Source organism: Amphimedon queenslandica, unplaced genomic scaffold, assembly GCF_000090795.2.
Source record: "Amphimedon queenslandica unplaced genomic scaffold, v1.1 AMPQUscaffold_13521, whole genome shotgun sequence".
In the NCBI taxonomy this organism is placed as follows: domain Eukaryota; kingdom Metazoa; phylum Porifera; class Demospongiae; order Haplosclerida; family Niphatidae; genus Amphimedon; species Amphimedon queenslandica.
In genome coordinates, this window is record NW_003546243.1 from 284,379 (window position 1) to 301,193 (window position 16,815).

General features: G+C 40.0%; 4 protein-coding genes across 4 annotated transcripts in view; all 4 read left to right on the forward strand.

Moving 5' to 3' along the window:
- Positions 1-21: 21 nt before the first annotated feature.
- LOC105314334 (probable helicase with zinc finger domain) lies at positions 22-9,078 on the forward strand. Its single transcript, XM_011408464.2, has 29 exons — positions 22-1,101; positions 1,167-1,389; positions 1,449-1,559; positions 1,770-1,955; positions 2,072-2,238; positions 2,355-2,514; positions 2,716-2,786; positions 3,009-3,143; positions 3,242-3,361; positions 3,429-3,498; positions 3,562-3,723; positions 4,108-4,273; positions 4,430-4,520; positions 4,577-4,727; positions 4,784-4,864; positions 4,914-5,063; positions 5,124-5,306; positions 5,485-5,616; positions 5,690-5,809; positions 5,919-6,164; positions 6,218-6,255; positions 6,314-6,453; positions 6,505-6,595; positions 6,661-6,767; positions 6,826-7,004; positions 7,059-7,398; positions 7,710-7,802; positions 7,901-7,935; positions 8,755-9,078. The coding sequence occupies exons 1-29, from the start codon at positions 164-166 to the stop codon at positions 8,890-8,892; spliced, it is 4,824 nt and encodes a 1,607-aa protein (XP_011406766.2). The 5' UTR covers positions 22-163; the 3' UTR covers positions 8,893-9,078.
- Positions 9,079-10,788: 1,710 nt separating this feature from the next.
- On the forward strand, positions 10,789-13,256 carry LOC105316582 (mucin-19-like; the record flags this gene model as incomplete). Its single annotated transcript, XM_020007851.1, has 2 exons — positions 10,789-11,007; positions 11,136-13,256. Coding segments are annotated over 2 exons (2,316 nt in total), but the record flags the coding sequence as incomplete, so codon positions are not given.
- A 1-nt stretch (position 13,257) lies between these two features.
- On the forward strand, positions 13,258-15,885 carry LOC100639716 (endoglycoceramidase-like). The gene is made up of 17 exons (XM_003382515.2): positions 13,258-13,511; positions 13,598-13,629; positions 13,675-13,851; positions 13,902-13,992; positions 14,044-14,155; positions 14,206-14,280; positions 14,329-14,492; positions 14,546-14,658; positions 14,709-14,776; positions 14,821-14,872; positions 14,912-15,012; positions 15,067-15,127; positions 15,176-15,225; positions 15,273-15,378; positions 15,430-15,581; positions 15,641-15,725; positions 15,778-15,885. Exons 1-17 carry the CDS (start codon positions 13,373-13,375, stop codon positions 15,805-15,807), a joined length of 1,608 nt encoding a protein of 535 aa, XP_003382563.1. The 5' UTR covers positions 13,258-13,372; the 3' UTR covers positions 15,808-15,885.
- A 1-nt stretch (position 15,886) lies between these two features.
- The window catches only part of LOC105316588 (phospholipase B1, membrane-associated-like), a 1,976-nt gene continuing 1,047 nt past the window's right edge, over positions 15,887-16,815 (forward strand). Inside the window, exons 1-6 of the mRNA XM_020003581.1 lie at positions 15,887-16,120; positions 16,166-16,215; positions 16,262-16,372; positions 16,454-16,588; positions 16,651-16,724; positions 16,767-16,810. Of these exons, the coding sequence (XP_019859140.1) occupies positions 15,940-16,120; positions 16,166-16,215; positions 16,262-16,372; positions 16,454-16,588; positions 16,651-16,724; positions 16,767-16,810 (595 nt within the window). The 5' untranslated portion in view covers positions 15,887-15,939. The remainder of the gene's footprint in view (positions 16,121-16,165; positions 16,216-16,261; positions 16,373-16,453; positions 16,589-16,650; positions 16,725-16,766; positions 16,811-16,815) is intronic.

Below are 16,815 nucleotides of genomic sequence, written 5' to 3' on the forward strand. Positions count from 1 at the left end.
TCTCTAATTATAAACGAACAAATTATTTTTAACTTAAAATCATGGGACACATGGAAAAGAAGGTGGAGGAGTCTCACCACTAAGTCCAGTTGAGAGACCAAGAGTAAACCTTAACGTATATTAAATCAAGCCCTCCACTCCTACTATCAGAATCATCATCAATATGGATAAATTGAAAACTCTTGAAGTTTGTAAGATATGCTTCAATGCTTCTAGCCAGAAGGCCAATCCTACTTTGACCACAGAGAACAAGGCATTAATCGAGTCAGCAGGAGGGCCTGGGGGCGGAGTAAAAAAACGCTGTCCCAACTGCAGGCAGTCGTGGAGTTCTCAGAAGGTCGGCTTTGATCCTGACACCAATAGGTGGGTCGTAATTAGACCCCGCCCACAAAAGATGCCTCATTTAACGGACTACACTATGTGCTCTAACATTCAAAAGAAGCAGCTGTGTGGCAAAGGCCCTGGTCTCTGTACTTTTGCTCACAGTCAGATAGAACTGGCCATGTGGAACCACGAACGCTGGAAGGAGCCACGCCCCACTCCTCAGACTGCAGGAGGCGGAGTTCACCAGCTTTGTAAGTACGTAATGACAACGGGTGCATGTACTTTTGGGCAGCGATGCACCTTTGCCCACAGCGAGGGCGAGCTCCAACACTGGAAGGCAACCACAGAGTCTTCTCCGCAATACTATCAGCCTCCATCGTCTTTCAATGCTTATCAGCCACCATCTGTTTTATCTGAAAAACTTTATTGTAATCAGTGTAACATTTGGTGTACGGGTAAGAAGCAGTACGATGAGCACATAAAAGGTTCAAAGCATCGCTCGTTCACAGCTCCCCTCCAGCAGCAGTTCCCTCCTCCCCCGCCCCACCCTGTCTATTACGGTAGCTCTACGATGGAGCCTGTGAACCTGACGATGGATAATAACATGGCAGGAGGGGGAGAGCGTGTGAGGGCTTGTCCTCTTCGGCTACCGGTGGGAGAGTTCCGCATGTGCATGGGTATCCTGACCAAGAAGAGATGCTATTATGGAGATCGATGTACCTTTGCTCATAACCAGACCGAGCTTGAAGCCTGGAACCAAGAGAGACAGAGACTGAGGTGCGAAGAAATGACATTATTAATGTTGCATGTATTTCAAGTTGTGCTCTATCTTCCTTTATTAGGAGGTCACGCTTTGCTGCGGGTCCAGTCACCCAGTTCAATCCTTATCCCATACAGCAGCAGTCTAGCTCTGGTCTTGATGATTTCGACGATGGAGGAGGAGGAGAAGGGGGTGCTGCTCATAAATCGGTTGATTTCGCTCAAAAGGTCCGTACAACTGTCATGCTTGACTTTCAAGATCTGGCAAGAGGAGGAGAAGCAAATAAAGAACTGGTTGGACTCGAGGTATGCTAAGTCACTTTTTGCGTACAGAGCAGCAATGGTGGATGGATTCGTTTTTTTAGAGAACCGTTCAAAACGTGACCATTTCCTTGAGTGGGAATCAAAGTGACACACAAACAGTTTTAGGTGAAACCGGGACTACGTTGTCATGGAACTTTGAAATAACAACAACTGTAAGAGGAGAGAGAGAGAGAGAGAGAGAGAGAGAGAGAGAGAGAGTGACTGAGATGAGAGAGTTTATATTTTCATTCTGTCTTTAAACTACATGTACAGTATACATGTGCATGTACATGTAATACATTTTTAATACTGATATTACATAAAATAAGTACTATTGCTCTTTGAAAAATAATTGGAGAAATCTGTACCTTATTCTTTTATAGTCTCAGACAGCTCTTCATTCAGTAGTGATGTTTGATGTACTCGACACTGGCTTTGTATTCAGGAACGTTGAGCTAGTCTCCAGTATACATGTTCATCAGTTGATCCCCCTCCAGTCTAAAGCTAGCCAGGGGGAGGGTATCCTCATTAATCAATCGCTTAACCCTCACGAGAAGATTATAGTTAAAGTAAAGAAATTAAAATAACTGTCGTTAAAGTGATTCTTAAAACTACCATGTACTATTATGCATATTTCTTATTTTGATTATAATTATTATTATTCTTTTTTTTTTAATACGTGTAGGTTGATTTAGTTAGGACTCGTATTGGTGTTATGGGACAAACTGTCTTGTTTGATTTCGGTTCGTTCTACATGATCCGTTGTCTAACGGTTCATGTGGCCAGCGAACAAGAGAAGCAGTGGAACTCGTCATCCACTGCCACTGCAGGCAAATACAAACCAGAGAAAGTGTAAGTATTCAATGTTAATAATAGCTACATTATATTAAGATTGATCAGTGGTTTCAATGTTACCATGCAAATTTGGCTTCGGTAGCGAAGTATTCATTATATTATTTATTTTGTAGGGACCTGTTTTGGGAACAGCACTACAGGATCAAGAAATGGCCCGAGGACAGCTCAAGGGAACTGGCTGATACCGAACTCCGCGATTATGAGCTGCCGGAGCAAGTGGAAAAACTGATAGAAGGAGGAAAGTACAAAAACGTTGAGCAAAGGATTAAGAAAGTTAGTCGAAGGCTGCTAATTAGAAAATCTGTTTTCTTATTGTTTAATTTCATGAACTGAAAATGCTTTCATTGTTTATAGCTTGTAAAGTTTTTGTATGTCTTTGTTATCATAATACTTTTGTCAGTTTTTTTAAATATGAACTTCTCCATGTGCATATGTACATGTGCACTTGTTACTTGTACATGTACATGACTGTAGGACAGCTATGTACGTAGGATGCACAATCTACTTTACTTGGAGGAATATCAGGAAAGGAAAGACATTAGCAGGTTAATCATTACTATAACTAGGCCTTTTTTATTCTGTTAATATAAATCTTACCCTCTCTCTCTCTCTCCCTCTCTCCCTCTCTCTCTCTCTCTCTCTCTCTCTCTCTCTCTCTCTCTCCCTCTCTCTCTCTCTCTCCCTCTCTCTCTCTCTCTCCCTCTCTCTCTCTCTCTCCCTCTCTCTCTCTCTCTCTCCCTCTCTCTCTCCCCCCCTCTCTCTCTTAGATATGACCTGTATGATGTTAGAGTGGATATAAAAGATAGGCTGGAGATGGTCGGTGTTTGGATAAACGATCCAAACTGCAGTTTCATTACTGTTGAAATGGAAGTGGTCCTATTTGAAGGAAGTTGCTCTGTGAGGTACATTATTATGTGTTATAAATTTTGAGTGATAACCCAGTAAAAATTTATTATAAAGTCATGCTTAATTTAGTGATTTATGATTGTAATTTGCACAGGCCCAATGACTATTGTTATATTCTTCCTAATAATCAAGACGAGGTTCACGAGTCTCTCGTTTATCTTGTTCAGCGTGATGCCATCATTATCAAAATAACTAAAGCAGCAAAGGAAGCATGGTAAGAGAGAGAGAGGGAGGGAGGGAGAGAGGCTCTTATTTTTTTATTTTACTTAATCTTATTCTAGTCTTTTGAGTAATTACCAGTGTTCAATGAGATTCAGTCCAACAAGAACGAGAATGAAAGCAATGCATCAAGTAAGTAATAATGGAATTTTTATCATATTATTATTATTATTATTATTATTATTAATTGTACAGGCTGTTGATACAATGGATCTGGATGTGTTGTTCCCAGATTCTCATTCAGGGCTGCCTGATGCTGTCATTGACCAGCGTATACTGAAGGAGCTTGAGAGATCAACTTTAAACGACGAGCAAAAGAAAGCATTGAGGAGTATGGTCGACCCACGCTACACCGGAGTAAGATTAAAATAATTGTTGTTTTTTTATTTTTATGAATTTTTAAACCTGCTCCAAAGATACCCTGTACCAGGCCTGTACTATAGTACAGATAATTTGAGTAAAAATGACTAGGAGAGAATTCTTAATTTTTACAATTTTTTCCTGATGCATATACATGTAGATGTTCTTTTGTTGCCTAGAATGTTTGAAATGATTTAGATCAAAATTGGATTTTTTATGAATTTTTAAAGTTGCTCAAATTTAGCTAATCATCATTAACTATTGCATATTTTTCTTATACATCTGCATCATTGATTTGTGTTGTAGACATGCATATGTTCATATATCAGCAGTTTATTGCTAATTTCAGTAACACATGTACACAATATCTTTTATCCACAGATACCAACACTGGTACTTGGTCCCTTTGGCTGTGGGAAGACCAGGACAATGCAAGAGTGTATATCAGTCCTGAGCCGCTACATACCCGAAGTACACATACTAATATGCACACACACTAACTCTGCTGCTGATATCTATGTTGAGAGCATTCACTCCGACTGGCTAAGTAAGTAGAGAGAGGGAGAGAGAGAGGGGAGAGAGAGAGAGAGAGAGGGAGGGAGAGAGAGAGAGAGAGAGAGGGAGGGAGGGAGAGAGAGAGAGAGGGAGAGGGAAGTAACATCTTTTTGTAATCTTGTTTACCTATACGTGTGTGCATTCACAGATCATGTTAACATAAGACCCAAGATGTGTAGGATATACTTTAAGGAACGAGACATAAAGACCATCACTCCAACTGTTAGGAGCTACTGCAAGTAAATACCGCCTGTACATTATACTATAACCCTCATTTATTTATTTATTTGTTTAGCATCAGTGAGGGCTCATTTTATGATGTCCCATGTGACCAGTTGATGAATTATTCCATTATCGTCACCACAACCGTCACTGCTCGTATCCTATTCCTAAGTGGCCTAAGGAAAGGATTCTTCACTCACATATTCATTGATGAGGCAGCGCAGGTAAAGGATTGACGGGGAGAGGAGTATTTGTGATTATATTGTATTACTGATGGTAGGTCTATGAGCCTGAGGTTCTCATCCCTCTCTGTCTCTCTGATAAAAATACTAAAGTCGTTCTTGCTGGCGACACCATGCAGGCAAGCCCTGGTAACTTACTGTAACTGCGTGATTTTCATTTCATTTCAGGTCGACCCTCCTGTGTATTCTCAAATTGCTAAGCGTTACGGTCTCAATGTCTCTCTCCTGGAGCGACTCTTTGACCTTGAGTATTACTTAACTGGTCTAGGAGGAGACTGTAGGATCAGCCTCACTCAGAACCACAGGTCACACGAACAGGTAACACAATGATTGACTGAATTTAGTGTTTTTTTAAATCTCAACTTGTTTCTTCTCCAGATTTTGTCGCTGCCATCAAAGCTCTTCTATAACAATCGTTTAACATGTAGGGCTCAGTTTCAGCCTGATGGCCCCAAGCGTGTCCCTCCTCTTCAGTTTATTGGAGTCGATGGGAGAGAGAGACAAGACGTTGACTCACCTTCTTTCTATAATGATGAAGAAGCCTCTAAGATTGTTGAAGAGGTTAGCCATGTAGCCAGCCTATGCAGTACATCATAACTGAATATCAAATTGTATTTTCATGTACCACAAACTCCTGTAATCTTGTTTGATACATGAAGTACTATTGGTGATTTTGATACACACAGAGACAAAGCTTCATTATTTTTGGCCTTATAGTGTCTTGTTTTATCTGGTATAGGTTGAGACTCTCTGCAGAGGGTCTCAGATTCCAAGTCAGTGTCTGCCTCAAGAGGATATCTGTGTCCTGTCCTTCTTTTACTTGCAAGTGAAGAGGATCCGATCAAAACTAAGAGAAAGGAAGCTCGGAAATGTAAATTTAGTATCATCAATTCAGTATTGTTATCTTTTGTTGGCGTATGCATTTTGCATGTACATGTATGTAGGTCCAAGTTTATAATATCACTAATGTTCAAGGTAAAGAGTTTCGTGCTCTCCTCATATCAACAGTACGCACCAGTCACACTCATGAAGACACTGATGAAGGATTCCTTAATAACATTAAGGTAGAGAGAGAGAGGGAGGGAGAGAGAGAGAGAGAGAGAGAGGGAGAGGGAGAGAGAGAAGAAGAGGGAGGGAGAGAGATTTAAAATTCACATCTCTCTTCCTTTGCAGTTATTCAACACTGCTATCACAAGAGCCAGGGAATGGTTGATAATAGTTGGTGAGCCAGTCACACTCTGTACTGTGGGATACAACGCCCAGTGCTGGCTTGAACTCATTAAGAAATGCATAGAGACTAACACCTTCAGATATCCACGGAGCGAACTCTTTCTTAACTTCCTCGAAACTAAGAAGGTTGCACGTCACATTCTTCATCAGCATCACAAGGAGTTTATCACAAAAGCCAACACTGCACAGGTACAGAATGCATCATATAATATCATTTATGATTAGGCCTATTCCTTCCTTAGGGTGCTCTCTCTAATCACTCAATTGGCTCAGACATTAGGTAAGAGAAAAGGTGATAAATCATTATTTTATTTACTTTTTCTTTATGTCTGATTCAGGCCATTAGCTCAGCAGTTCAATGCACTCTCAATATCACAGCAACAGCAACATTTACAGCAACAAAAGCTCTATCTGGTGAGGGCTAGAGTCCAGAACTTGATGACAACCCAGGATCAGGATATAGCTATTAAAATAACTGGTATTACTGTGTAGCTGTGTTAAGTACTGCTACCAAATGAACTTATTTTAGATGATATACTAAAGAGAGAGCCTAACTTTATGATTGTTGGTGATGATGCTGCTGCCAAGAGTGTTAGAGATCGTGAAGGGGCTTACAAGAGGTAGAAATACTATTAATCATTATCAATGATTATTATTATTGTTGTTGTTTTTGTTATAATGTTAGGCTAGCACTAGGACAAATAGCAGTTCCATCTAACCCTCCACCACTACAGCAGCAACAGCAAACCCAATCAAATCCTAACAGTCAGTCGAACCTTGCTAACATGATGGGTAGGTAGCCATTTTAGCTGTTATCAAATGAGCCTTCTCTTTATCTCTCTCTCATTAGGTGATCTTCCTCCTTTCCTTAAGAATCAGGTTGACAACCTCACATGGCATTTGAGGTTTTGTGAAACTCAGAGAACTAACCCTTCTCTTCCCTCTGAAGTAGTGGCCAACCTAAATGAGCAGAGAACAGTCTTGCTCCAGCAAATGACACTACTCAATGAACAGATTAGGAAATACAGAGTTAGTATAGCAGCAGCTATCTTTACATTGAACAATGCCCTGGTATCTCTGTAGGACTACTTAAAGTTGACTAAGCATCAGCACATGATTATTGGTGGGACTAATCACCAGATTCCACCTGAACTCTCGCAGGGTCTTCCGCCTCAACTGAGTCAAGTACAGCCACAGCCTTTCCCTTCGCTCCCCACGTCGCTCCTCTCTCATCCTCCACTCCCTAGTCTCCAGCAGTTTTCACAGCAGCCATTGCTGCCGACCATTGGGGCCCAGCCTACCCCTATGTCATTTCATAATTATTCTTATCACCAAGCTAGTCAGCCTCTCATGGGAGCTTATGGCGGAGGGAGAGGGAACGTGATGTCACAGCAAATGACTAATCCAATTAGGATGAGCAATGGTGAGTCTGTGCAATAGCCTATACCCTTAAAGCCACTATTATTTGAAAGTATTTAAAAATTGGAAAAAATTAGTACTCGCATTTATTAATAATTTAGGTTTATTAATAGTTATTAATTGAAAAATGAGCAAAATTGCAAAAAAAATTAGTACACGCTAATTCAATACCATTCTACTTAAAAATAAGTGGCTTTAAGGTATGCTCTTCAAGCCTCTGACAGTTTAATGTATACCATATATATATATATATATATATATATATATATATATATATATATATATATATATATATACTCTGTACTTTTTGTCCAGTTGGTGTTCCTGGATTGATGGGTCATTATCAGTCAGTGGGAGGAAGTGGAGGAGCTTCTCATGTGATGAATGCTAACAATCCTGCTCAAGGAGGTATTGCTATTAGCAACACTGTGTCTGTTTTTATTATTATTATTATTATTATTATTATTATTATTATTATTATTATTATTACTATTATTATTGTGTAGGAGTAAGAATTGTGAGACCAGCACAGCCTCAACAAGTAAGAGATCAGATGGTACAGGGCATTTTATCAAAAATGACTATGAGAAATTTCTCCTTTTTAATATTTTTCCTGATGCATATACGTGTACTTATGTTGTGTAGAAAGTTTGAGCTGATTCCAATCAAATTTTGATTTATTGCAAATTTTTGAAGTTGCTCAAAAAATTTTGCCAAAATTGAAAAGTAGAGAATTCTCCATTATTATAATTTTTTCTGATGCATATATATGTACTTATGTTGTGTAGAAAGTTTGAGCTGGTTCCAATCAAAATTGGATTTTTTACGAGTTTTTAAGTTTACTCCAAAATCAGGCCAAAAGTCCCTGTACTATAGTGCAGGGATTTTGGTCAAATTTCACCAAAAATGGAAAGTAGAGAATTCTCAATTTTTATAATTTTTTTCTGATGCATATACATGTACTTATGTTGTGTAGAAAGTTTGAGCTGGTTCCAATCAAAATTGGATTTTTTACGAGTTTTTAAGTTTACTCCAAAATCAGGCCAAAGTCCCTGTACTGTAGTACATGGTCTCGGGCCAAGTTTTGGCAAAAATGACTAGGAGAGAATTCACCATTTTAATAATTTTTTCTGATGCATATACATGTACTTAACATGTGTAGAAAGTTTGAGCTGGTTCTGATCAAATTTGCATTTTTTACGAATTTTTTATTCATTAGTTTATTGTTTATTTGTACATGTACGTGTATTATATAGGCAGTAGCATATATGTACATGTACATGTATGTGAATTGCAGTCTAGTAATAAACCAATGCGACTCCTCATGGTGCCATTGATTTACTTGACACATTTATTTCAGATGGTTAACTCTCAGCCCCCACTGGGTCCTTCTCATCCAGCCCCTCTCCCTCCACAAACCAATCAGCTCATCTCCCCTATCAATGATTTGCCTAAGCAACATCAATCTACCTGGGATAGTGATGAAGACTTTGACTGAGAGAGAGAGAGAGAGAGAGGGAAGGGAAAGAGAGACAAGACTTAGAGTGAAGCGATTACAGTATATGCATCAATGCACTGACACACATACACATAATGTGTGTGTGTGTGTGTGTGTGTGCATATAAGAGTCCCATTTTGTAATGGATTATTTTGTAATAGAATTATTTTATGCATTTTCAATCAATGTCATTGTTGGCCTTGCCTATGCGAGGTATAGGTATCTGTGGTTGTTGTCATTACCCGAGCCACGCGTAGGCGTGAAGCAAGGGTAAAGCCAAAGATGAAGCCTAACCTCCTTCAGTTTATAGGAGCGACTACAGAGGGTAATCCAATCATCCTGACAGAGCTAATGCCGACCAGCCTAAGAAAGGAATTAGAGACTGGAGGACTGGCTTATCCTGCCATACTGAGCATCAGTTTAGGCGTAGCCTGTGCTCTCAATTACCTTCATCTCTTGTTATCTTATTGTTATGTTATGGGAGGTGGGGGGTGGGTACGGTTATGGTTGGAGGGTTAAAGTATCAGATTATGGTACAGTGTTAGCCTCCAACCTCTTACAAGCACATGCAATCCTGTCTATTTAGCTCATTGAACGTTGTTTGATAGAGAACTACACACAGCATCTGACATTATAAATGAATAAAACAAAAACTTGAGTGAAGTAGTGAATTAGTTTTATACTTTTAACTTTCTTTAGATACAGAAATGATTTTGTAGCTATTCATTAATTAATTATACTATTGCTTTACAGTCTTTTTAATTATATAGACTTTAATTTTTAATGATTTTTAATTTTTGGTGATAAACTGATACCGGTAACTGAAATACGAATGCCCCCAGCTGTTACTGACTTACTGTTACACCGCCTCGTGTTACACTTTTAGAATATCCTGTTATGGGTGCTCTACCATGTCTACTGCTGTTATGTGCTCTAATTCATCTCGTGTCATCTGTATCAAGAAGTGTTAGATGCCGTGGGACTTATTATCGTCGTAAGGAGACCCTTTCAAATATAAAACTATTCTTTCCTCTCTTCTCTCTAGCTAATGAAAGCTGTATGTATAAAGGTCCGGGATATTCTAAATTTTACTACGACAGTTATGAAGATTCCTGTAGAGTTTTTGTCTATCGTGAATGTATTTATGAGCCGAACAGTGGATATTATGGCAATCCTCATAACATGTTTGACAAACTGAGAGATTGTCAAAACACGTGTTTTTGTAAGGCTCTCTAATCTCTATTATAATTATCTTTTATGTAATTTTGTTATTATCGCTAAGCAGCACTATTGTACCTGATATATAGATTAATGTGTATGGCATAGCCTCCCAGTGTTCACCTCCATTTAACAGACAGCACATTCCTTACTGTACATGATAAAATAACATTCACATATAGGACACCTCTGTATAACAGAGCAACTTTCCTGTACTGAAGTGTCCATTATATACTGCTATATTTAATCAATTTTTTTGCAGCTCCCATATATCCTCCCTCCAGCAGCTCCACATCATCCCTTCATACTTCCAGTTCAACATTAATGATTAATCCAACTCAGTCTCTTACAGTTTCTGCTTTTGGAACATCACCATCAACTGATGATGAACTCTCTTTTTTTGGAGCATCAACTGATGATGAATTCTCTTTTTTTGGAGCATCAACTGATGATGATTTCTATTATGCTGGAACATCAGCTGATACCTTATTCTTTCTACCAACTCTCACTCCTTCCTCCTCTTCCTTTCCCTCTTCATCAACTCCATTTCTCTCCTCACTTACTTCCAGTTCAATCTCTCCATCTTTTTCTGTCCCCTCTCCTTCTCTCTTTCCCTCTCTTACTCTCTCTTCTTCTTCTCTAGCTCTCTCTCTCTCTCTTACTCTCTCTTCTTCTTCTCTCTCTCCCTCTCTCTCATCTCTCCATACTTTCCCTTCTTCCTCTTCTGTTTCAACCTCTCAACCTGATCTCACCATTTCTTCAACTTCCAGTACATCCGAGCTTCTCAATCAGTATTTCTTCATACCTGGTTCCATACTACTTGCAATAATCATCATGATCCTACCAATGTTGTACATTATTATCTTTTGCTATATGAGATTTTCTGCCCTTCGAACTGTAAGTCTTAAAATTGTTCTGAGGATAATTATTGTCATCATTATTATTGCTGTTATCATTACCGGTATTATTATTGTTATTTATTGTGCTGTTATATTTCTTTTAAAATTGTTATTATTTTTTTGTAGGGACGGCCTTCTACTAGTGCTATGGAGACTGAAGCAGCCTCTACCAATGCTATGGAGACTGGAGCAGCCTCTACCAATGCTATGGAGACTGGAGCAGCCTCTACCAGTGCTATGGAGACTGGAGCAACCTCTACCAGTGCTATGGAGACTGGAGCAGCCCCTACTAATGCCATGGAGACTGGAGCAGCCTCTACCAGTGCTATGGAGACTGTAGCAGCCTCTACCAGTGCTATGGAGACTGGAGCAACCTCTACCAATGCTATGGAGACTGGAGCAGCCTCAACCAATGCTATGGAGACTGGAGCAGCCTCTACCAATGCTATGGAGACTGTAGCAGCCCCTACTAGTGCTATGGAGACTGTAGCAGCCTCTACCAGTGCTATGGAGAATAAAGCAGCCTCTACCAGTGCTATGGAGACTGGAGCAGCCTCAACCAATGCTATGGAGACTGTAGCAGCCTCTACCAATGCTATGGAGACTGGAGCAGCCTCTACCAGTACTATGGAGACTGGAGCAGCCCCTACTAATGCTATGGAGACTGGAGCAGCCTCTACCAGTGCTATGGAGACTGGAGCAGCCCCTACTAATGCTATGGAGACTGGAACAACCCCTACTAATGCTATGGAGAATAAAGCAGCCTCTACCAGTGCTATGGAGACTGTAGCAGCCTCTACCAGTGCTATCGAGAATGAAGCAGCCTCTACCAGTGCTATGGAGACTGGAGCAGCCTCAACCAATGCTATGGAGACTGGAGCAGCCTCTACCAATGCTATGGAGACTGGAGCAGCCCCTACTAATGCTATGGAGACTGGAGCAGCCTCAACCAGTGCTATGGAGACTGGAGCAGCCTCTACCAGTCCTATGAAGACTGGAGCAACCTCTACCAGTCCTATTGAGGCTGGAGCATCCTCTACCAGTCCTATGGAGACTGCAGCAACCTCTACCAGTGCTATGGAGACTGGAGCAGCCTCAACCAATGCTATGGAGACTGGAGCTGCCTCTACCAGTCCTATGGAGACTGGAGCAGCCCCTACTAATGCTATGGAGACTGGAGCAGCCTCAACCAGTGCTATGGAGACTGTAACAGCCTCTACCAGTGCTATGGAGACTGGAGCAGCCTCTACCAGTGCTATGGAGACTGTAGCAGCCTCTACCAGTGCTATGGAGACTGGAGCAGCCTCTACCAATGCTATGGAGACTGGAGCAACCTCTACCAGTGCTATGAAGACTGGGGCAGCCTCTACCAGTGCTAAAAAGAAGAAGAAGAAGAAGAAGACTGGAGCAGCCTCTACCAGTGCTATGGAGACTGGAGCAGCCTCTACCAGTGCTAAAAAGAAGAAGAAGAAGAAGAAGACTGGAGCAGCCTCAACCAGTGCTATGGAGACTGTAACAGCCTCTACCAGTGCCATGAAGACTGGAGCAGCCTCTACCTGTGCTATGGAGACTGGAGCAGCCTCTACCAGTGCTAAAAAGAAGAAGAAGACTGGAGCAGTCTTTATCAGTGCTATGGAGACTGGAGCCACCTCTACCAGTGCCATGAAGACTGGAGCAGCCTCTACCAGTGCCATGGAGACTGGAGCAGCCTCTACCAGTGCTATGGAGACTGTAGCAATGTTTACCAGTGCTATGAAGACTGTAGCAGCCTCTACCAGTACTATGAAGACTGGAGCAGCCTCTGCCAGTGCTATGAAGACTGTAGCAGCCTCTACCAGTGCTATGAAGACTGTAGCAGCCTCTACCAGTACTATGGAGACTGGAGCAGCCTCTACCAGTCCTATGAAGACTGGAGCAACCTTTATGGAGACTGGAGTAGTCTCTACCAGTGCTATGAAGACTGAAGCAGCCTCTACAAGTGCTAAAAAGAAGAAGAAGAAGACTGGAGCAGCCTCTACCAGTGCTATGGAGGCTGGAGCAACCTCTACCAGTGCAATGGAGACTGGAGCAACCTCTACCAGTGCTATGGAGACTGGAGCAACCTCTACCAGTGCTATGGAGACTGAAGTAGCCTCTACCAGTGGTAAAAAGAAAAAGAAAAAAAATAAAGGCAGGAGCAGCCTCTCTACCAGTGCTATGGAGACTGGAGCAGCTTATCTATAACTAGTAGTGATTTATACTCAACTCATCATTTAGCCTTTTCTCTCTTTCATTGACTCTAGTTTCTCATTATTATTTCAGTAATCATTGATAGTGACATTCATAGTGATCAGGAGTGATGTGACAGAGCAGCATCTGATGACATGGCTAATAAGGTTGTAATTTTAGCAACATCTTTGCTCTTTCTTTCTTGTAGTCGCCCACAAACTGCCAGTGAGGGGGACTCTGACAAATGTTGTTTTAAGGTTGATGAGAAGACTAAACAGATTATAGACAGTGATGGTAAGACTGTATAATATATAAGTATGATATTAGATCTATATATGTTATCAATTTGCTTCTTATAAAAATTATTGTCCTTGTAATAGGTAAAGCAAGACTCTTTCATGGTGTGAACATTGTAAGCTTCATTGTAATACTTTTCTATTGCTATTTATAACTTTAGGTGTTCAAGTCATTTCCATTTCATCCCAACAATGGTAGCACATTTGATCCAGAGTATTCACTGAACGAAGAGGATATTCAGTTCCTCTCTGATAATGGGTTTAACGTCGTTAGGTTTTATGTTGCATGGCCTGGAGTAGAACCAGTCAAAGACCAGTACAACAGTACCTACCTGGATGTAAGCTGCACCTACATATCATGTCATGCATTAATATTGTATTATACTAGGTTATTGAGGATTTTGTGAACAAGCTGGGAAAGAAAGGGATATACTCAATCCTGGATTGTCACCAGGACCTTTGGTCTAGAAAATTTTGTGGTATTAAGTTGTAATGTTTAATATCTAATGGATGTGTTTATTTTGTTGTAGGTGAAGGAGCGCCTGATTATGCTGCACTTTATGAGAATCGTTCTATCAAGCCACTTCCTTTCCCAGAGCTATTTCCTCAGCTTAGTCCTTTCAAAGTGGACCCTGCCACCGGGTGAATACTCATGCATAATCAAGGATTATTAGTATAAGTTCGTTTTATAGATATCCTTATCCAAAGGACTGTCAAAAGCATAGCTTCTTTACGTATTATTTTAGTGATGCTGTGGGGAAATCAGTGTAAGTTACAGCTACCATATGGTACCATACCTTATCCTGGGATAATAGGCAAAGCTTGTTTGACAATGAGCAGGATATCCAGGAGAGGTTTGGATTGTTCTGGGGCAAAGTTGCTCAAAAGTTTTCTAGCAATCCTTATGTACTAGGATATGAATTATTGAATGAGCCATGGGCTGGTGATATATACAGTCACATTGATCAGACTGAACCAAGTCAGCAGCTCGCAATGATAACGATTGCATTCAATTGCACTGGCATACAATAGGTGTTGCTGACAAAAAGAATCTTCAGCCATTGTATTCAAAGCTACACAATGCCATCAGACAATACGACACTGAGCATATCATATTCTTTGAGCCAACAGTCATATTCACTAGTGTATGTTAGTATGTACTTTAATTCATTTCTTGCTTTTGCTTTTTCTTTAGCTTCCTGATAAAAAGTTCTCATCTACAGGATTAACAGAAGGTCCAGGAGGTCCAGACTACAATGACAGGTTGCCTTAATTTTATAAACTCATTTATTAGTGCAATTCTGCAGGCAAGTCTATTCTTACCACATGTATTGCATCATAATGGACAGTATGGGCCAGGTAAGCTATTGGAAGTAGCTTGTTTTATTGTTAAAATAGCCTTCAAATGCATTTCTCTGTGACCTGTTGGATGAGGACCTGTTTAACATAAGAATGTCAGACTTGCAGAAACTATCCACTGGAGGCTTTATGACTGAATGGTATATATAGCAATGAGTGTTTTGATATATTAATATTATGCATCTTGCATGTAGGGGAGCATATACTGCATTGTCCCCTGGTTCTGCTGCAATGAGTGATGCTCTTGAGTTAATGGTGAAACAACATATGCCAAAGATCTATTCTTTCTTTTATTTCCTTTAGAAATTAGCTGACAGTCATTTGCAGTCGTGGTCCTACTGGCAATATAAAGGGTATGATAGTTATTGAGTGTTCATGCAGTATTATCATGATTCTCCAGGTATGGTGATTTTACAACACAATCAGACACTGATGAAGGCCTGTATTACAAGAATGGCACTGTCCAAGCTGAGAAACTAAAACTTCTCTCCCGCACATATGCCCATGTAATGACACACTCATAATTTAGTCATTTATGTTTATATGCATGGATACAGGCTGTGTCAGGGCGATTCCTTAACACTTCATTTGATCAAGTTACTTCAAAGTTCTCACTGACATTTGAAGCTGATACTTCAGTTAAGAGTACAACCGATTGCTTGATATACCTCAATGAGAAACTGTACTATCCAAATGGGTACAATGTCATGTATGTATCATGTGCATGTTTTAGTCGCTTTTGAATCTGGTTGTTGTGTATTATTATAGTGTCCATCCTAATGCATCAATGAAAGTTTTCAAAGCTCCTAATCAAGTAACTCTTAATTTCACCAGCGATGCAATAGATGGACAGGTTAATAGCTTCATTTCTTTGTGATTTATTATTATTTTGATTTTATACGTAGGCTATCATGGTGACTATAGATTTGAACTGATCATGAATTTGAATTTGTTGATTTGTTTTTTTTATAGAAGTGGCTGTTTTTGTTCTAAAAATAAGTGATTATTTTTAATTTTTATATAATTATTATAAAATCTATTTTAACTGGGTGGAGCTGAGTTGATCAATGATGAAGAAGCTCCTTTTCTCTTTCTTGTTGTTTCTTTATTCTAGCGGTGTCCCTGTCTTTTGCAGTGACTTCAACTGTACCTCGCTTCCTCCGCTATCTCGTCAAGCTGGCACTGTACATGAGCTGAGGCCCCAAGACATTAAAGTTGTCATGGCTTTTGGTGACAGCATCACCGCTGGTGAGCTGATAAAATTTATACACTGATTTGTTATCATTGTTCTAGGTTTTTCAATGAAAGGGATTCATGGTCTTGATACTATATATGAATACAGGGTAAGACTCTTATGTAGGCTGCAATAAACTGTCATATGCACTGCAGGGTCTGTCCTGGAGCATTGGTGGAGATCCAAATGCTACCACAATACCTGGCTTTCTGAAAACCTACACACCAGACCTAATAGGAGCCAGTTTGAAGTCACATATTTTAGAGGTAATCCTATGTAACGTTTTTCACTTTAGTACACTTTGCTGAGATGGCATAGAGCTGAAATAGTTGTCAATTTTCGTTTAGTTTTGTTATGGTGATGCATGTATTCCTGATCAGCATAGACCGTCTGAGGATGTGTTCAATGCTGCCCAGACCGGTGCAATGCTCAGTAATGTCAATAAGGAAGAGTATAAGTACCTTTATGAGCAAGTCAGCAAGGTAGATATATATATTTATATCTGGAATTAGTACAGTAATAATAATAATAATAATAATTTTAGAATAGTAAAATTGACATGAAGAATGACTGGAAGTTGTTAACTATCCTAGCTGGTTTTAATGATCTTTGCTTAGGGTAAGTGCATTGGTTTTATTCATATACTGATCGTATTCATAGATGTTCTGGCAAAGTCCCAATACTGACGCCTGACGATTTTGAGTCTAAC